General features: G+C 40.1%; 1 protein-coding gene across 2 annotated transcripts in view; it reads left to right on the forward strand.

Annotated features, from left to right (window-relative positions):
- LOC140740049 (aminopeptidase Q-like) overlaps positions 1-21979 on the forward strand; it is a 140730-nt gene that overhangs the window by 44535 nt on the left and 74216 nt on the right. For both annotated transcript variants that reach the window (XM_073068889.1, XM_073068880.1), the window contains exons 3-4: positions 2955-3091; positions 6831-6957. In XM_073068889.1, coding sequence (XP_072924990.1) covers positions 2955-3091; positions 6831-6957 — 264 coding nt within the window. The remainder of the gene's footprint in view (positions 1-2954; positions 3092-6830; positions 6958-21979) is intronic.

Consider the following 21979-nt stretch of genomic DNA (forward strand, 5'->3'; position numbering starts at 1 on the left):
TCTGCCTGTGAGGTAAAGGCTGATACTAGCTCAGAACCCTCACTCTTCCCTGGGGGACGGGAATCCAAATCTGACCACTCCATCCCCTCACTCCTCAGAAACAACAGAATCCTGTCTTTGAAGTCTCCACCCCCAGCTAAGGGAGACTTGATTTGCAATTTGGCCCGCTCTGCTACACTCTCCTCCTTCCAGAAAGTATGCACAGTTGATGCCCCCCCCCCTCACCTGGGGCCCCAATAGTACCAGGCAGTTCCACTGTTGTAACAATTCATCCTGAGTATGAATATCTACCACACTCAACACGCGCACATTTGTTACCGGTGACCCTGTGGATGCACACCACCGCTCAACCCCAGCAGCATCTATACCAGCACAACCCACTGGTTCAATGCCCAGGGCAATCACACAGCATCCAACGAAATCAGTCCCGGAACGATACCCTCAGGTTCGGCAGGCAGCGTCAGTCTCGGGAAGACAGTCTCTGGCTCCACCAAACGTGTGAAGTCTGAGGTGCAAGACCCCTTGTTTGTGTGGATGCTGTGTGATCTGTTCCCCCGTTACAAATCAGTGCCACGAAATAACAGACAGTGTTCCATAAGCAATTAAACAATTTAGCTTTATACTTCCTACCTTCGCTAAAAGGTTAGTAAAGAAAAACCAGAAGGGGCCCATTTTAATGAAACAGTCTAGTGTGCCCAAGTTGGAGCTCACGGTTTCCCTTCTGCTGGTCCTCCATCGATTTCCCTGGGCTTCGTCGACTCCTGGCCCCACTCCAAGTCCACTCCATCCTGCTGTTTATGACCGCTCCTTTCTGCTTCTCTCTTCATCTCTTGCTGAACAAAAGACCCAGATCACATCGTTCTCAGCCACACAACAAGAAAAAAGCACTCCGTTCATTGGACAGTGCACATTCCAAAGCCCCCGCAATCTCTAGCCATAGCCCAAACATTGCTGCTACAGAAAAACCATTAGATTAGCAGTGAAACCTTTCTCAGGGTGTTACAGGTACTATTATTCTGGCATGAGTAGATATGGGTCCCTGAAGTTGTGACTGAAGCCAAGATTTAAAACTTCAGCATGAATGCGGTGTGCTACCAGTGTCCTGTAGATTTTCAATTGGCATGCGGCCTTTTTAACTTCTTGTTGGTCAGGGATACTGGACCAAATAGTTTGCCGTGAGGTGGATGCAAAGAGGCTCATGTCAAGGACAGAGTCACAGTTGATGAATTTTGTGAAGTGTTTCGTACTGTGAGTGTTGGCTGTCTCTCGTTCTTGACTATTGGAAGATGAGAGCCCCAAATCTGGCACAAAGCTTTATTGCTGCTTAGAGTCGTACACTTATAGAGCACTACAGCATAGAAGCGCCTTTTGGCCCATCTAGTCTTTCCTCACCTGTTTTCCTGCCTAGTCTTATCTTCCCACTCCTGGACCATATCCTTCCAAACCCCTCTCATCATGTAGCAATCTAAACTTCTCTTACCATGGGAAGTACGTTTACCACTGCAGCTCATTCCACTGTTGCATGCAGCCTCTGAGACACAAGAACTTCCTTCACGGACACCTGAAGATAAGAGCCGTTTTGTTCCTGCAAAATCGAACAAATCTACTGGAACAATAAGTGAGTTGTAATCAGTTTCCTCTCAAAGCCAAGTTCACTAGCATCGAATCTCTAATTGCACTTATTCAATGCAGCTGGGCAGGTCCTATGGTTTGCATGTATGATTTGAGAAACAGACGCCCTCTTCAGAACTCTGTCGCGGTATAAAATTGCGAGGTGGACAGAGGAAAAGATTCAAGTATTTTCTCAAAACCTCTTTAAAATGCGTAATGTCCTCACAACATCATGAGAATCCTAAGCCCATGGGTTTGCAGTGTGAATTTGGACCCTCTGAACTAGGAACACAAAGAAGTTCAGCAAAAACGGGCAGAGGGAACGTATGACACCGCGGGCCAGCCAAACTGAAAAGGACTAGGAGGACATGGTGCTGAGGTCACCAGTGTGACATCAGTGAAAAGATCTGCACTTATACTGGTGTCTGTTGTACAAGATCTGCCAGTTTCCGTTTTCAAAATTGAAAATGATGGGAAGTTTATTGCTGGTTGCTCTTTCGCTGATTTGCAGTGTTTTTATACAACGTGCAGCAGAGCTGGATGCCACCTATCCTTGCGTCCTTGACCCATCTCTTTCCCACTGTGATGTGGAAGTTCCCCTGGCACGGGACTCACTCAGCAGATGGTTGTGTGGGGAATGTCCATGTACACCAGAGAGCACCATGTCCTCTTTCTCTCCATCTGTTGTGACTGTCACGGGGATTACTCCACTGAGCTCTTGTCCCCATTCCAATGATCATGTACACAAAGTCTCAGCAATTTGAAATGACTCATTAAGTGTTTGTTAGGAACTAAACATGTCATATTTTAGCACATGATCTTGTTTAGAAGCTGCAAAAACACTCTTTAGAACAATTTTTTTAGACCTTTTCATGATTTTTTTGAAAGCATTCTGATTGAGAGTTAATACCGTAAACATCATCCAATGTTACTCCAATAAAGAGTGACCTCCAATTTCTAGACAATCATGTTTTATGAAGTTGTGTTCTGGGTATAATCCAAAAATTTCAAAGTTCAAGATTATAAAATTAATCACTGGCTCTGCCATCACTGACTTGCAGCCCATTTTCTCTCTGAAATCGTAGATGCAAAGGTTTCTCACTTCCTTGGCCCAATTTCTTCCAATGACCTTTAGTCAAAATAATGGCTTGACTCACAAGGGAAACCGTTAAGCAATAGGAAATTCTTTCAGGAAATTCTGAGAGGAAGCCTATTAATACGGTCCAAAAATTTCAGTACAGACAAAAATTCCTGAGTAGTTACATAGGATCAGTACAATTGCCAGCACTTTTTTTTACCACTGCAATAACCTATTTAAGCTGAATTTTTTTTTGTATTTTTAGATTTTTCTGAAAGACTGGAAGAGGATGGTACGTGGCAAGTTACAACATTTGACACCACCGTGAAGATGTCTACCTATTTACTGGCTTTTGTTATTGCTGACTATAGTTACATTAACACAACTTACAATGGCATAGAGGTAACTGTAATTGTTATTTATACCTATTATTTCATTTGATATTTTTGTGCATGGCTATGTTTTGCAAATTTTAACTCTGCAAGAGTAACAACATCATACTTATAGACGATATTCCCTCTAGTCTGTAATGACCAGTGCATGCAAAAATCTGCTGCTGTGCAACTTTGTGCCCAGTGATGACAACATGTGCACGCCGAATAATTCCTTCAATTAGAACGGTATAAATAAGCCAGTTCTAAAATCATCACAAACTCCAATTTGCCAACTCTGGCCGCAGCAGAAATCAGAAAAGGAAATGTGCTTCTGTACGATGGTGAAATATACGGCATGTGGCAATGAGGTGGAGGGTGTCAGCTTTTTGTGCGCAGTTTAAATTCCTCTGTGCGCTAGTAGCGAAAGATGTGTGCACGTACACATCTTAGAAGGAGCATCACTCGTAGAAGTACACGTCTTCGAACGGAAACGCTTGTTCTTGCATTGAAGCAGTCTTGAGGGAAAAGTTGAAGAAGTAGGCAAGAATAGATTCATTCGTGCATGTGGAACTAGAGATCGAAGAGGCAGATGTATGATTGTCACGATGATAGAAGCCAAAGAGTAGGTCTGAAGGATAAAATTATTCTGGTCAGAGGAGGGTGGAAGGCAATTTAACACAAAGACCTGCGTAAGGCTGCTGGTTTACATTGTTTTCACTGATAGAGTCATAGAGCACTCAGTACAGAAACAGACCCCTCGGCCCATCTAGTTCATGCCAAAATATTATTCTGCTATTCCTATCAATTTGCACCTGGACCAGAACCTTTCTCTTTTCCATGTACTTATCCAGTGTTCTCTTAAATGTTGAAATCAAAGCTGCGTTCATCACTTCTGCTGGCAGCTCATTCCACAGTCTCAAAATGCAAAGTACGTTTATTATCGAAGTGTGTATACATTATACAACCTTGAAATCCACAAAGCAAGAGACCCAAAAGAACCCATTAACAAAAAGACCAACATGCACCCAATGTGCAGAGAGGGAAAAACAAAACTCAAACCATGCCAACAATGAAAGTGAGCAATGGCATTCGGCACTAAAGGACACGAAGCGCAGGGCAGTCAGAGCAGGCCCACAGCCTCGGCCTCAGTTCATCATACGATGGAACAAAACATTGCGGAGCTCACAGACCCGAAGCCCGGAGCAGGCCCACAGCCTCGGCCTTAGAGCAGCGAAGAGCCCAGCAAACGTTGCGGAGCGGTGCACAGAACCAGACCAACCCTCGCCCCTAGGCCCGACACCCTGCCTTTTCAATTCATCTGGCCTGGCGTTTAAATTGTGCAAACGTCAGGCCATTCTTCACTCTGGGACCCCGGCCCTGTTGCATCAATACGCTCTGATCCTGGACCCCACCGCCACATCTTGGCTGGTCCTCAGCCCTTCCCAATAGTCCTGGCGTTTAGATAGATCAGACCTTGCTCTTGGTTTAGATGAACGGGGTTTGACTTTTCTCTGCTTTGCACACCCCAACTCCATCCCAACCATGTTTCGACCTTGCTCCAACCACTTCTCCGTGAACATGCCTTGACCTCACTCTGACTTTGCATCATACCCACATGCCTCAACCCTCGAGTCAGCCTCGCTTCACTCACCTCTTTAGTGTTTGCGTTGATCATTCACCATAATCTTTTTTAAAGAGAAAAAGTATTATAATAAAGTGTTTAGTTGTGTTTCTTGCTTTGGGAACCACCAGTAAGTTGTCACTTGTCTTCAGTCGCGCCATCTTAAACCAGAACTCGCCACCCTCTGAGTGAATATTTTGGCCTTGCAAGCTGCTCTGATAAAATTTGTATTAGATGCCAAACAGGCGTTATAACTCTCAACAGATTACAAAAAGATATCAGAGAACCTAGAGATTGAGCAGTTAGATTCCAATTAAATTTGAATGAATACAAGGTGTATGAGAAAAACTGTTGACAAATGACACAGTCAGTATGGAACAAAGGTAGCCTGAGAAAGAGGGAGAAAATAAATGGCTGTCCTATAGAAGAATTAAAATGCCAGCACACCACTGTAAATTTGATTTTGAGGAATAGGAATCAATAATGGTATAATGTTATTCTCGACTCTTGGGGTACTGTTCAATTCCATGCCCTGACAGTTCAGAATCAGAATCAGGTTTAATATCACCAGCGTATGTCATGAAATTTGTTAACTTTGCAGCAGCAGTACAATGCAATACATGATAATTATAGGAAAGAATAAATAAATGAATTACAGTAAGTATATGTATATGTATATTAAATAGTTAAATTAAAAATAGTGCAAAAACACAAATAAAGTAGTGAGGTAGTGTTCATGGGTTCAATGTCCATTTAGGAATCGTGTGGCAGAGGGGAAGGAGCTGTTCCTGAATCACTGAGTGTGTGCCTACAGGCTTTTGAACCTGTTTCCTGGGGGTAACAGTGTGAAGGGGACATGTCCTGGCTGATGGGAGTCCTCAGTAATGGGCATCGCCTTTTTGACACACCAGTCCTTGAAGATATCTTGGATACAACATGATGGAGCTGACTGATTATACAACTTTCTGTAGCTTCATTCAATCCGGTACATTAGCCCTCCCACCCCCTACACCAGAAGTGATGCAGCACATTAGAATGCCCCTCCACGGTACATCTATAGAAGTTTTCAAGTGTTTTAGTTGGGGGAAAAAAACCTCCTCAAACTACTAATGAAATATAGCTGCTGTCTTGCCTTCTTTATAGTTGCCTTAATATGTTGGGACCAGGTTAGATGCTCAGAGATATTGACACCCAGGAACTTGAAATTGCTCACTCTCTCCACTTCTGATCCCTTTTTGAGGATTTGCTCTTATTTTCTTGTCCAACCCTTTCTGAGGTCCACAATCAGCTCTTTGGTCTTACTAAAGTTGAGTGCAAGGTTATTGCTGCAATACCACTCAACTAGCTGGTATATCTCGCTCCTGTATGCCCTCTCCTCTCCATCTGAGATTCTTCCAACAAACGTTGTATCATCAGCAACTTTATAGATGGCCTATGAGCTGAGTCTAGCCACACAATCGTGGGTTTAGACAAAGTAGAACAGTGGGATTAGCACACATCCCGGAAATGCACCAATGTTGTTTGCCAGTGGGGAGGAGATGTTATCACCAATCCGCACAGATTGTGGTCTTCCGGTTAGGAAGTCGAGGATCCAATTGCAGAGGGAGGTACAGAGGACCAACTTTTCGATCAGGGGACTGTCGTCCTGAATGTTTGGGTGTTAGTGGTATTGATTTGTGTCTGTTTTCTGTGCACAAATTATAGAGTGAGTTATCTGCCTGCTAATAATGGGACAAGTGCTGACTTGTATAATGTTTTTGCACCGATTAGACTGGTCATGATGTAGACTGTAAAGGAATATGTATTGCTTATTTAATACATGCTTATGTATTGCTTATTTATTTATTTCTGCACCACTACTGGTGCAGAAAACCTTGACCACGCAGCTAATTTCATATCTTGCATGAGCTATAATCCATTGTTTAGCAGTGGAAAAGTCCTGTGCAATTTACGGGGGTTATCAATTAATTGCAGGCCAGCTGCTAATTGTTTTATGGAGTGTTGTGCATATATTTTGATCTGCTTGCATAATTTGACCCGATTTGACATATTTGTACTGTACTTGGAATTGGTGCAGTTTTGCATGCACTTCTCATGAAAGTTTAGTTATAAATTATGTTTTTTTAAATTCAAATACTTTCTGCAGATTCGTGTGTGGGCAAGTAAAAAACACATAATGGATGGTGATGCTGATTATGCATTAAGCATAACAGGGTCAATTCTCTCATTCTTTGAGGAATATTTCAATATAAGTTATCCCTTACTCAAGTTAGGTAAGTCGTCTTTTTTAAATTTTTTTAATATATTTTTATTCAATTTTTAAGATAATTACATAGAATGAATAGAATAATAGAGTATAATATCAGCCCTCCCCCTCCCCTTAACCCTTCCCCCCTTAACATTTCCATCAGAAAAAAAAGAAAAGAGAAAAAGAAAGAAGAAAGAAAGAAAGGCTGCCTGGATATCGGAAGATCCCCACATGTTCCATGGAATTCAAAATAACTTTAATATATATATTTATTTATTTCCCCAAATGGCTAATAACTTTATCTTCAAAGGGCCAATATATTTAATCCTACCTTTTGTAAATAAGGATGCCAAATTTTCAGAAATATATCATATTCATTTCTTATATTATAAGTAATTTTTTCAAGTGGAATGCAGCTAAAAATTTCATTATTCCAACGGTCCATAATTAAGTATGAATCTGATTTCCAAGTAACTGCAATAGTCTTGTTGGCTACTGCCAATGCAATTTTTATAAAATTTTTTTGATATTTGTTCAATTTAAGTTTCGGTTTTATCCCTTCAATATCACCTAGTAAAAATAATATTGGGTTATGTGGAAGTTGTATTCCAATGATTTGTTCCAATAAAACTCTTAAATTTATCCAAAAAGGTTGAATTTTAAAACAAGACCAAGTAGAATGTAAAAAAGTACCAATTTCTTGATTACATCGAAAACATTGATCAGATAAATTTGGGTTTAATCTATTTATTTTTTGTGGTGTAATATATAATTGATGTAAAAAATTGTATTGTACTAATCTAAGTCGGACATTTATTCTATTTGTCATACTGTTAAGGCATAGTCTTGACCAACTTATTTCATCAATTTTAATATTCAAATCAGTTTCCCATTTTTGTCTTGACTTATGAATTCCTTGTTTAATTGTCTGTTTTTGAATCAAATTGTACATACAAGAAGTAAATTTTTAAATTTTTCCTTTTTGAATTAAAATTTCTATTTCATTAGGCTTCGACATTAACACTGTTTGACCCAGTTTATCTCTTAAATAAGCCCTTAATTGGAAATAACAGAAAAGAGTGTTATTTGATATTTGATATTTATTCTTTAGTTGATCAAACAACATCAATTTACCCCCTTCAGAACAGTCACCTATATATCTAATCCCTTTTTGAAACCAGTTATATAAAAGTTGGTTATCCATTGTAAAAGGAATGAGTCTATTTTGAATTAGGGTTCTCTTTGCTAATAAAGATTTCTTTATCTCATCATCAACATTTATCTTATTCCATAAATCAATCAAATGTTTTAATATAAGAGCTTCTTTCTTTTCCCGTATCCATCTGGATTCCCATTTTTATATAAAATCTTCTGGTATATTTTCTCCTATCTTATCTAACTCTATTCTAATCCATGCCGGTTTATCTTCATCAAAAAAAGATGCAATAAATCTAAGTTGATTTGCTTTAAGATAATTCTTAAAATTTGGGAGTTGTAACCCTCCTAGGTCAAATTTACATGTCAATTTTTCCAACGATATTCTTGACCTCTTACCTTTCCAAAGAAATTTCCTCACACATTGATTCAACTCTTGAAAAAAACTTCTGCGGTAGTTGTATTGGTAATGTTGAAATAAATACTGTAATCTAGGAAATATATTCATTTTTACAGCATTAACTCTGCCTACTAATGTTATTGGTAACATCATTCTTTTATCAAGATCTTGTATTTTTTCAATAATGGCATTATTGATAATGGCATAAATTCTTTATGTCGTTATCAACTCTTATACCTAAATATTTTATACCATTTATCGGCCATCTAAATTGAGTTACTAATCGACATTGACTATAATCTCCTTTAGTAAGGGGTAAAATTTCACTTTTATCCCAGTTTACTTTATACCCTGATATTTTCCCATATTCTTCCAATCTAAAAGATAATTTATGCAACGAATCCAATGGGTTTGTTAGATAAATCAGAACATTATCAGCAAATAGATTTATCTTATATTCCTCCTGGTTAACTCTAAAGCCCGTAATATCTGAATCAGTTCTAATTAATCCAGCTAATGGTTCTATTGCCAATACAAATAGGGCAGGTGATAATGGACAGCCTTGTCTAGTTGACCTTGTTAACTGGAATGATGTTGAAATTTGGCCATTTGTCACTATTTTAGCTTTGGGATTAGTATTTAAGATTTTAATCCAGTTTATAAAAGATTTTCCTAACCCGTATTTTTCCAATACCTTAAATAAAAAGTCCCATTCCAATCTATCAAATGCTTTTTCTGCATCTAAAGCAACTGCCACGCTCATTTCCTCCCTCTTTTGTGCCAAATGAATTATGCTAAATAACTGAGTTACCTTGTCTGTCGATTGTCTATTTTTAATAAAGCCTGTTTGATCCGTATGTATTAATTTTGGTAAATATTTAGATAATCTATTAGATAAAATTTTTGCTATTATTTTATAATCCGTGTTCAACAAAGAGATAGGACTATATGATGTTAGTCTTAAAGGATCTCTATCTTTTTTTGGCAATACTGTTAAAATCGCTGTCGAAAAAGATTCTGGAAGTTTATGTGTTCTTTCTGCTTGGTATATTAACTCCATAAAGGGAGGGATTAATAAATCTTTAAATGTTTTATAAAATTCAGGCAGAAAGTCATCTTCTCCTGGAGATTTATTACTCTGGAGCGATCCTAGAGCTTCTTCAACCTCTTTTAATGTAAAAGGCATATCTAGTCCTTTCTGTTCTTCCAAATTCAATTTTGGAAGAGTTATTTGTGATAAAAATCTTTCTATCTCAACAACCTCATTTTGTGATTCCGACTGATATAATTCGGAATAAAAGTTTTTAAAGGTTTCATTAATTTCTAAAGGTTTATAATTAATTTTATTTGCACTTGTTCTAATTGCATTTATTGTTTTGGAAGCCTGCTCTGTTTTCAACTGCCAAGCAAGAATCTTATGTGATCTTTCACCTAATTCATAATATCTCTGTTTAGTTCTCATAATTGCTTTTTCTGTTCAGTGTGTCTGGAGCGTATTATATTGTAGCTTCTTATTGACAAGCTGTCTTCATTTTTCTTCTGTCATATATCTTTGAGATTCTTTTTCTAATTTTGTCATCTATTTTTCTAATTGATCTATTTCTACCTTATATTCCTTCTTAATTTTAGAAGTATAACTTATTATCTGGCCCCTCAAATATGCTTTCATTGCTTCCCATAATATGAATTTATCTTCAACTGAATGTGAACTTGTATCCAAAAAAAATTGAATCTGTTTTTCCATAAAGTCACAAAAATCTTGACGTTTTAATAATATTGAATTATATCTCCATCTATAAATCAGTTCCTCTTTATCCATCATTATCATTGTCATTATCAAAGGAGAATGATCTGACAGTATTCTCGCTTTATATTCCACACTTTTCACTCTATCCTGAATATTCATTGATAATAAGAAAAAATCAATCCTTGAATAAGTTTTATGTCTATTTGAATAAAATGAATAATCTCTTTCTCTTGGATTAATTCTTCTCCATATATCAATCAAATTTAAATCTTTCATCAATGATAAAGTTAGTTTTACTACTTTTGATTTTGTAACAACCTTAATTGACCTATCTAGAACTGGGTCTAGACAAAAGTTAAAGTCTCCACCTATTAATATTTTATCATGTGCGTCAGCCAAATTTAAAAAAAAAAGCTTCTTGTATGAATTTTGCATCATTTTCATTTGGTCCATAAATGTTCATAAGAGTCCATAATTCCGAAAAGGTTTGACCATGTATAATCACATATCTCCCCGCGGAATCAATGAGGACATTTAGTATTTTAATTGGTAAGGCTTTATTAACCAGAATTGCAACTCGCCTCACCTTTGAATTAAATGAAGTGCAATAACACTTACAACCCAATCTCTCTTTAATTTCTGGTGTTCTATCTCTGTTAAATGTGTTTCCTGCAAAAAGGCTATATCTACTTTCATTTTCTTAATATATGTTAAAATTCTTTTTCATTTCACCGGTCTATTAAGCCCATTAACATTAAAACTTTAAAAGTTCAGTAATTTAGTCATTATTTTTAACAAGATTACTCCAGTCTATAACAATAAGTAATATCTCAGCTCTCATAGTACCTTGGGGAATCTCTTTAAAATTCTCCATGTTGCTATGTGTCTCCCCCCCCCCCCCCAATCATCCAGGCAAAAAAAGAATAAAAGAAGAAAGATAGATAGTAAAGAAAAAGATAACAAAATTCCCCCCTACTAATGTTGTGAGTGAATAAAAACACAACATTACCCCCCTCCATTTTACAGGTCATGGCAATCGCTATGATTACACACGTGAATCCCTCAGCAATCAATCAGAAGCTCCCGCAGCTCCCCAGTAAAGAAAAAAAAGATATATGTAAGTGAAGAAAAAAAAATTGATATCCCTACTCCCTAATTAAAGTATATTTGTATATTCTTCTACTCTTAAATATCCATCAAGTCCATTCCCTTACTCAGTCTTCATCTTTAATCCATTTTGCTTCCATAAATTCTTTACTGCGTCTAACGAATATTTGGAAGTTCTTGTACAAACTCCTCTGCTTTCCGATGATCAGTAAAAAATCTTCTTTCTTCGTCATCCAAAAAGATTATCAGTGTTGCTGGGTAGCTCAGTATAAATTGATAACCCTTTTCCCGTAAGATTTTTTTCACTGGGTTAAATTCCTTCCTCCTCTTCAAAAGGTCATAACTTATATCAGGATAGAAAAGAACTCTTTTCCCTTCTATCATCAATGGCCCATTTCTCTTTCTGGCACCTTGAGCAGCTGCCTTCAAGATCCTTTCTTTATCTTGATATCTTAAACATTTTATCAAGATTGATCGTGGATTTTGATCTTGTTGGGGCTTTGGTCTTAAAGCTCTATGAGCTCTTTCGATTTCAATTAACTGACTTCCCTCTTCCATTTCCAAAGTTTCGGGGATCCATTTTTGAAAGAATTTTGTTGGATCTTCTCCCTCTATACCTTCTTTAAGACCAACAATCTTAAAGTCGTCTTTTTGTATTCACTTATCTAAAGTTCTATTCCGAGATTCTGAGCAAGTTTAGCGCAATATCTGAGTCATTTTACATTGTAAGTCTGATTTCAATTGGCAAGGATGATGTTGGGTTATAATGGGGTTTGTGGGGTAGCTTCATGGGGGCAGCTTTTACAGACTACACTGGGGTTGTGTGTGATATATAAAAGTATCTGCAAAATGCACGGAGGGGTCCAATCCATTTCAGCAATTTGTAGCTTTTTCATTGATGGTATGCTGACCTTTGAACCTAATCTAAAGTTAATCTAACTCTTCCCTTACATAGTCCTCATTTTTTTCTATCATCCATGTGTCTTAAGAGTTTCTTAAATGCACCTAATGTATCTGCCTCTATCATCACCCCTGGCAGGGGTGCTCCACACACACTGTGTAAAAAACAAACTTACCTCTAATGGCGAGCTGCAATCAGTGTGAAAGGTCATTTGTTGGTCATGTAAAAAGAACTCTGATGCTTTTAGCTTTTTTTGGTGGGTTGGAGTCAGCATTCATTGGTGACGCAGCGGCGATGTTTAAAAAGAGCACTGCTGTTTTTGAATCTTCCCAGCAAGCTGCAATTAACGAGAGATGTCTTTCATTGGTGACACAGAGCGAAGTTTAAAAAAACAGGGCTGGTGCATTCAGCTCTTTTTGGTGGGCTGCTATCTGCACAGGGGCTTTAAAAAGAAGGGAGGTATAAGCAACGTGGCCATTGTTGGAGCGGATCAATTTTAGAGTGTTCAGGCTTTGGCTCAACAAGTTTGGGCAAGCAAAGACGAAGTAAAAGGAACATTTCTACTGGTTTCTTTTCCATTAGTACTTAGTTAGTGGGCTCAGAAAAGGTCCAGAGGTAGCGTTTTGTTCTTTGTGTGAGATCTGGGGACTCTGGGAGGCTTACATCTGCATGAAGTGCATTGAGCTGCAGCTCCTTAGCAACCATGTTAATGAAATGGAGTTGCAGTTCCTTAGCAACCATGTTAATGAAATGGAGCTGCAGCTCGATGACCTCAGGCTCATATTGGAAAATGAGGAGGTGATAGATAGGAGCTACAGGGAAGTGGGCACCCCTAAGTTGCAGGAGGCAGGTACCTGGGTGACTGTTGGAGAGGGAAAGGGAACAGGCATCCGGTGCAGAGTAATCCTGAGGCCGCTCCTCTCAATAATAAGTATACCACAATGGATGCTGTCAGGGCGGCGGGGGTGGAAAGAACTTCAGAAGGGAAAGGGGAGAAAAGAAGTGTAATTGTGATAGGAGATTCCATAATTAGAAGAGCAGAAAGCAGATTCTGTGCACGTGAAAGAAGGACCCAAATGAGTCCTGACGAAGGGTTTCAGCCCGAAACGTCAGCAGTGCTTCTCCTTATAGATGCTGCCTGGCCTGCTGTGTTCCACCAGCATTTTGTGTGTGTTGTTTGAATTTCCAGCATCTGCAGATTTCCTCGTGTTTACCCAAATGGTATGTTGCCTCCCAGGCACCAGGGGTCAGGGGTGTCTCGTATCAGGTCCAGAACATTCTGTAGGGGGAGGGTGAACAGTCGGAATCATGGTACATATTGGCGCCAATGACATAGGTAAGAAAGTTCTGAAGTTAGAGTATTGGGAGCCAGGCAAAAAGCTGAAAAGCAGGACATCCAGTGCAGTAATCTGTATGGGTTGGCATGAATTCACTGTGACCTGGCAATCTCCACATGGTCTTATGCTCCCCTCAGTCTTGACTACTGACACAATAGGGGCTGCCCAGAGTGAAAATCTCACACTGTTTTTGTTGTAACTGCGTAAGCTCCGCCTCAACTTTGGGGCCAAGCATGCATGGCAGGGAACATGCCTTGAAGAACTTTAGCTTGGCTGTGCCTACTTCTGGAAGATGTCCTTTTATATCCTTGAGCTTACCTTAATCAGATTGCTGAAAAGATGTTTATACCACTTGAGTAAGTTCTCAACCAACATCTCAGTTTTCATCTGAAGCACACCTTGCTGTAGTCAATCACACCCAAGTAAGTTCACCCCTTCTCCCTTAGTGATATGCAGTGTTAATTGGTGTGATTGATTCTCATGCTCAAGTAGAACACTGTCACAAACAAGCAGCTCCATCTTTTAAGTCTTCAGTCTGTAATGTGGTGCTAAAAGTGTCTTCAAAGAGTCACGGCCAAACATATCTACCCATGCCTTTTCACTGCATAGAGTAATAGTACATTTAGTGTCAAGTTCAAAGGATATGGGCCTGCTGTTTATCTTTAAACCCATCCTTAAAGGGGGAAGTAGTCCTAAACCATCTGAGTGTGTTATGGAAGCCTCCGGCTCTCTAACCATGAACGTTCTGATTTGATCAGAAGTTGAGATTGGCAAGCTCTTGCCAAGTGTCCTTTCTTTTGGCAGGTATGGCAGATGTTGTCTTGGTGCCGATAGTCAGTAGGCCTCTGGTAAAATTCACCGCAACGGTAACATCAGAAAGCCAGCATATAATTCTCTTTTTTTTCTCAGCTAGGGACACCTTGTAAGGTCAGTGTAATCTGCTGCAGTTGTAGGCGATGGGGACTTCGCTTCTCCTTGTACTTCGCACTGTTGCAACAAAACTGCATTCTTACCTGACATGACTTCCGTAATGTCAAAGTCTAACCTAAGATTCTGCCAATAGAATGCGAACATTACTCACACCAATGACCAAGCGATCATGTATCATATCTTCTTCAACAGTGCCAAAATCACAAAATTCACTCAGCTTTCTTAACTCAGCAACAAACTGATTCATTTTCTAACTGAATACGAGTGCTGAATCTCAATCGTTGCACAATAGCTGATGGTTTAGGAATGTAATGAGACCCATCTAATCTCACAAGTCCCCCATAAGATTTCAAAAAGGGTAAATCAGGACTCACCAAACTTTGGTGTCGTTTGATGTCATATGTGTTTAGACCACACACACACCGCAAAATGCTGGCTTTTTTAAAATTAGGATCAGTGATGTTTTTTCCATGAGAAAGCAGTTCAAACATTCGAGGGGCACTGTGAATCATTGTATTCCTTAGCTTTTCCAATTATGCTCATTGTTGAAATGTGAACGGGTGTTCCAGAAGAGTGAGTGGCTCAGATCGCATCCTTGGCACCACTGCTGTAATTAAGGAAATTCCTGGAGGTTGGAACAAAGCAACTCTCATGTCCAGTGCAGCTGAATAGGTCTGCTTGACTTGTAGTCACCTGAAAACAATGACCACTTTCATGTGCACAGCATTAATCGGTCAAATGTTAATCGATAGATGGACGTCTGTGAAATTGACCAAATGCGTGATGTCACATGACAGACCAAGAGACAGTCACATAGTCAAAAGGACGCTGACCTATTGACCAGGGTTAAAGAATCAAAAACCGGGTGCCTTGTCTTGTCAGTTCAATGAAAGAGAGGAGCAGCCTACCACCATTTTACCCCAGGCTAAGGTGATAGTGCCCATTCATTGGGGAACTGACGCATTGTTCGCAAGGCCAATGAACAAGGGGAGATTCCCAAGAACAGTTCTCTGAGTTGTCTGTTCATCCCAAGTTCCATCAGGTCTAAGGTGCCTCAAGGGGACACACATCTGGAATGACCGCTCACCCAGGGGTTGTCAGAACCCTCGTGTTCATTAAGAAGAGATAGTGGTGGCCTGGAATGGCTAAAGAGGTCTGACAATATGTGGAAATCTGCAGATGCTGGAAATTCAAACAACAACACACAGAAAATGCTGGTAGAACATAGCAGGCTAGGCAGCATCTATAGGGTCTCGGTCCGAAACGTCGACAGTGCTTCTCCCTATAGATGCTGCCTAGCCTGCTGTGTTCTACCAGCATTTTGTGTCTGACAATATGTGCAGGCTTGTGAGGTATGCGCCCGGAACATGGAGCCCTGCACCAACTACAGGTTCTCCTTCACCCTCTAACTGTTCCAGAAAGACCATGGGCGCAAATCTCCACGGTCTACATACATCACCTTCCATGGGGAAGACTATCATCATGATAATTGTGGATTGTTTTTCGAAAGCCTGCAAATTCATAACATTGGATAAACTGCCATCAGTGGCTGTGACTGTCCGCCACTGGGTCTTCAAGATCCATGAATTTCTGGTGGAAATTTTTTCGGATCATAGTCCAAAATTTGCGTCACGTTTTTGGAAGGCATTCGCTATGCTGATCAGGGGTACAGTGAGCCTTTCCTCCGGGTTTTACCCGCACTCCAGCGGCCAGACAGAGTGGGTGAACCAAGATATGGAACAAACCCTGAGATGCCTGGTGTCGGAAGAACTAGACAAGTGGCGCAATCGCTTGATGCGGGCAAAAGTTACCCACAACACTTTACAGCGTTCTGCACAGGGGATGTTCCCATTCCAATGCCACTTTGGGTAATCTCTGCCACTCTTCCCTGAGCAGGAGGCTGGGATTGGGGTTTCTGCGGCCAAAGATCTAATTCAACGCTGCAGGGAGAAATAGACTAGGGTGAGGGAGATACGCTGCAGGGAGAAATGGACTAGGGTGAGGGAGATACGCTGCAGGGAGAAATGGACTAGGGTGAGGGAGGTTTTATTGGCCTCTACCTGGAAGGCTGAATTGAACGCCAACTGCAAGAGAAGATAGGGACAAGCTTTGCAGCCTAGGCAAGACGCCTGGCTATCAACTCAGGACTTGCCTCTCTGGAAGGAGTCTAGGAAACTAGCACCCAAGTTCATTGAACTCTTTAAGATTCTCAAGAAAGTAAACACAGAGGCTTACACCTTGCAGCTCCCCAAAACCCTGAAGATCAATCCCACTTTCCATATTTCCAAGTTGAAAGCTATGAGTATCAGTCCTTTAGCCCCACCATAAAAGAATTCTGGAGTCATGAACTGTTCTGGGGGTTTGGCAGTTCCTCACTCACTAGGAAGGGTTTGGACCCAAGGAACAGTGCTTGGTTCCAGAAAGGGACGTCTTGGATTTAGCTTTCATCCAAGACCACCGTCAACGTCACTCCAAGCACATTGGCTTCAGAAATCAAGGTATAGAGTACAAGAAATGGGATGTTATGTTGAAGTTGTATAAGATGACCATGAGGCCTAATTTGGAGTATTGTGAGCAGATTTGATCACCTACCCACAGGAAAGATGTAAATAAGGTTGAAAGAGTGCAGATACAATTTACAAGAATGCTGCTGGGTCTTGAGAACCTGAGTTATAAGGAAAGATTGAATAGATTAGGACTTTACTCCTTAGAACATAGGAGACTGAGAGGAGATTTGAAAAATCATGAGGGGTATAGATAAGGTAAATGCAAGCAGGCTTTTTCCACTGAGGTTGGGTGGAACCAAGAGTCATGGGTTAAGGGTGAAAGATGAAAAGTTTAAGGGGAACAGGAGGGGAAACTTCTTCAGTTGTATGAGTGTGGAACAAGCTGCCAGCACAAGTGGTGCTTATGAGCTTGATTTCAATGCTAAAGCGAAGCTTAGATTGGTACTTGGATGGTAGGGGTACTGAGGGCTATAGTTGCGATGCAGGTTGATGGGAGTAGGCAATTTAAATGGTTTTAGCACCAACCAGATGGGCCAAAGGGCTTGTTTCTGTGCTGTATTTTTATATGACTCTATGATCCTGAGGGGGACGAATGTCCTTGTGTGCAAGTTTGATAGTGCTGTCAGGTTTAAACTAATTTGGTAGTGGGGCGGGAACTGGAGTGATAGGGCTGAGAATGGGACAACTGGATGCAGTGCATAGTGAGACAGTGAGGAAGGACAGGCAGATGGTAGGGCAAAATTGAGGTCAGTGGTATAAGTTAAAGTGTAACAGGAGACCAGAATCAAAAAAGGAGATAAATACAGGAATGAAGGTGTGATATTTGAAAGCACACATTATGCAGAATAATGTAGGTGATCTTGCAGCGCAGTTGGACATTGGCAGGTCTGATGTTGTGGGTGAAAGAGAATCAAAGTTGGGAGCTTAACATCCAAGGATACACATTGTATTGAAAGTACAGACAAGTAGACGGATGGTGTGAGTTGGATCTATTGGTAAACAATGAAATCAAATCCTTAGAAATGTGGATATAGGCTTGGAAGATGTAGAATCCTGTTGGGTAGAGTTAAGAAATTGCAGGTGTAAAAAGACCTTCAAGGAAGTTATAAACAGGCTTCCGAACAGTAGCAAGGATGTGGGCTACAAATTACATCACAGGATAGAAAAAGCATGTAAAAAGAGCAATGTTGCAACAATCATAGGAGATTTCAATATGCAAATTGATTTGGAAAATCAAGTTGGTGCAGGATCCCAAGAGTGGGAATTTGTAGAATGCCTTTAAGATGACTTTTTAGAGCAGCTTGTGGTTGAGCCCATTAAGAGGATGTCAATTCTGGATTGGGTGTTATGTAGTATAACCATATAACAATTACAGCACGGAAACAGGTCATCTCGGCCCTTCTAGTCCGTGCTGAATGCTTACTCTCACCTAGTCCCACTGACCTGCACTCAGCCCATAACCCTCCATTTCTTTCCTTTCCAGAAACCTATCCAATTTTTTTTAAATGACAATATCGAAACTGCTTATACCAATTCTACTGGAAGCTCATTCCATACAGCTACCACTCTCTGAGTAAAGAAGTTCCCCCTCGTGTTACCCTTAAACTTTTGCCCCCTAACTCTCAACTCATGTCCTCTTGGAAAAAGAGGCGTCGTGGAAAAAGCCTATCCCCGTCAACTCTATCTATCCCCCCTCATAATTTTAAATACCTCTATCAAGTCCCCCCGACGCTCCAAAGAATAAAGACCTAACTTGTTCAACCTTTCTCTGTAACTAAGGTGCTGAAACCCAGGTAACATTCTAGTAAATCTCCTCTGTACTCTCTCTATTTTGTTGACATCTTTCCTATGTGACCCCGATTTGATTAGGGCACTTAAAGTAAAGGAATCCTTTGGAGGCAGTGATAATAATATAATTGAATTTACCCTGCAGTTTGAGAAGGAGAAGCTAAAATTAGATGTATCAGTATTACAGTGGGATAACTGGAATTACAGAGGCATGAAAGAGGAGGTGACCAAATGTGATTGGAAGGGGATACTAGCAGGGTAATGGTAGAACAACAATGGCTGGTGTTTATGGGCAAAATTCCGATGGTGCAGGAAAAGTACATCCCAAAGATGAAGATGTGTTCTAAAGGGAGGATGTGGAACCTTGGCTAACAGCAGAGGTCAAAAACAGCATAAAAGAGGGCACATAGTATCGCAAAAATTAGTGGGAAGGTAGAAGATTGGGAAGCTTTTAAGAACCAACAGAAGGCAACTAAAAATGCCATGAAGAGAGGAAACATGAAATAATAAAAAGGATAATACAAAAAGCTTTTTCAGAAATGTAAAGATTAAAAGACAGATGAAAGTGGGTATCAGACCACTGGTAAATGATGCTGGAGCTGTAGTAATGGAGGACAAAGAAATGACGGATGAACTTATTAAGTATTTTGCATCAGTCTTCACTGTGGAAGACACTAGCAGAATGTCAGAAATGTGAGAGTGTTGAATGTCATTGCTTTTACTAAGGTGAGTTACCTGTTATCTTGTTAAGCTGAAAGGTTGGAAGGTAGATAAGTCACCTTGACCATATGGACTACACCCCATGGTTCTGAACAAGGTAGTAGAAGAGATTGTGGAGGTATTTGTAATGATCTTTGAAGAATCACTCAGTTCTGGAATTGTTCCAACAGACTGGAGAATTGCAAATGTCATTCCATTCTTTAAGAAGAAAGGGAGGCAGAAGCATGGAAATTATAGGCTACTTAACCTGACTCCAGTGGTTGGAAGAATGTTGGAGACTATTACTAAGGACGAGGTTTTGGGGTACTTGGAGGCACACAACAAAATAGGCCAAAGTCTGCATAGTTTTCTCACGAGGAAATCTTACTTGACAAAGCTGTTGGAATTATTTGAGTAAATAACAGGCAAATAGACATGGGAGAGGCAGTGGATGTTGTTTATTTGAATCTTCAGAAGGCCTTTGACAAGGTGCAGCGCATGAAGCTGCTTAACAAGATATGAGCCCATGGTATTACAGGAAAGATGCTAGCATGGATAGAAAATTGGCTGACTGGCAAGAGGCAAAGAGTGGGAATACTGTAAAAGGGACCTTTTCTGGTTGGTTGCCGGTGACTAGTGTTGTGCTGCAGTGGTCGGTGTTAGGATTGCTTCTTTTCATGTTATATGTCAATGATTTGGATAAAGGACTTGATGGTTTTGTGGCCAATTTTGTGGATGATATGAAGATGGGTGGAGGGGCAGGTAGTGCTGAGGAAGCCAGGTGTCTGCAGAAGGACCAAGGTAGATTGGGGGAAGGGGTAAAGAAGTGGTGGATGGAATATAATGCAGGAAAATGTATGGCCATACACTTTGATAAAGGAAATAAAGGCATGGGCTATTTTCTAAATGGACAAAAAATTCAAAAGTCTGAGGTACAAAGGGACTTGGGAATCCTCATGAAGGATTCTGTAAAGGTTAACTTTCAGGTCGAGTCCTTAGTAAAGAAGGCAAATGCAATGTTAGCATCAATTTCGAGGAGGCTAGAAAACAAAAGCAAGGATGTAGTACTGAGAATTTATAAGGCATTGGTCAGACTGCACGGAGCAAGGTGAGCAGTTATGGGCCCCCTATCTAAGACAAGATGTGCTGGCATTGGAGAGGGTCCAAAGGATGTCATGAGAATAATTCGAGGAATGAAAGGGTTAATTTATGAGGCGTGTTTGATGGTTCTGGGCCTGTACTCTCTGGAGTTTAGAAAAATGAGGGAGGGATCTCATTGAATATTGAAAGGGGGTGGACCGAGTGGATGTAGAGAGGATGCTTCCTATGGTGGGGGGAGGTGTCTAGGACCGGAGGGTACAGCCTCAGATTTCATGGGTGTCCATTTTGAAAAGAGATGAGGAAAATTTTCTTTAGCCAGAGTGTGGTGAATCTGTGGAATTCATCACCATAGATGGTTGTGCAGGCCAAGTCATTGGGTATACTTAAGGTGGAAATTGATAGGTTCTTGATTAATCAGGGTGTAAAAGGTTATTGGGAGAAGGCAGGAGAATAAGATAGAGAGGGATAATATATCAGCTATGATGAAATGATGGAGCAGACTCAATGGGCTGAATGGCCTAATTCTACTCCTATGTCTTATGTTCTGATGGACATTTCCCCTACACTTTCCTTGATCACCTTAAAATTATATCTGCTGGTATCAGATACCCTGGGGAAAAATACCTCTGTCTGCTTACTCAATCTATGCCTCTTTGTGAATCTTGGGTAGGAGGTAGAAATGGGAAGTGCAGGGTGTGGGAACTATGAGGTTGGTGGCAGTGGATGGGAGATCCCCAGAGCTGATAAGGTTGGTGACAATGGCCTGGTGCTCCTTAATGGGGTCATGTGTTTGGCTGTAACTCTAGTCCTTTTTCATTGGGAATAACTTTGACTTTGGACAGCAGTGTAAAATGCCAGTTAATGAACTGACCATTACTTTTCAACTTCTGCCTGTTCTCTTGATGGATCAGCTTCTCTACAATAAATTATTAAACTTAACGGGTCAGTGGTTCAATGGTTCCATTTAAAATAATAGAATATATATTTTTTTTCTTTTCGGTCCCTTGTTTTCAGCTCCCTTTTTTTCTCTGGTAGTAGGCATTATTATCCTCTGTTGCTAAGTGTATTCACAGTCTGGGAGTTTGACTGTCCGGACTTATACTCTCTATATTGTGTGGTGGTTGGTCTGGAATTGTTGTTTTTTTTTCTTGTGTTGTGGGGTTTGGGGAGGACACTAAGCTCACTTGTCTTTAATTTAGGTGCTTTTTTGTTAAATTCTCTTCCTCTGTAGCATATTGTTATTGTATGCTTAACCTTGCTCTGTATTAATGCTCCTCATTGGGATTTGGGGTTTTTAATTTTGTAAAATGTTTTGAAAAACTAATAAAAAAAATTTTAAAAAATAAAAAATAAAAAAAAATAATAGAATATATAC

Source organism: Hemitrygon akajei, chromosome 2 (genome assembly GCF_048418815.1).
Source record: "Hemitrygon akajei chromosome 2, sHemAka1.3, whole genome shotgun sequence".
Taxonomy (NCBI): Eukaryota; Metazoa; Chordata; class Chondrichthyes; order Myliobatiformes; family Dasyatidae; genus Hemitrygon; species Hemitrygon akajei.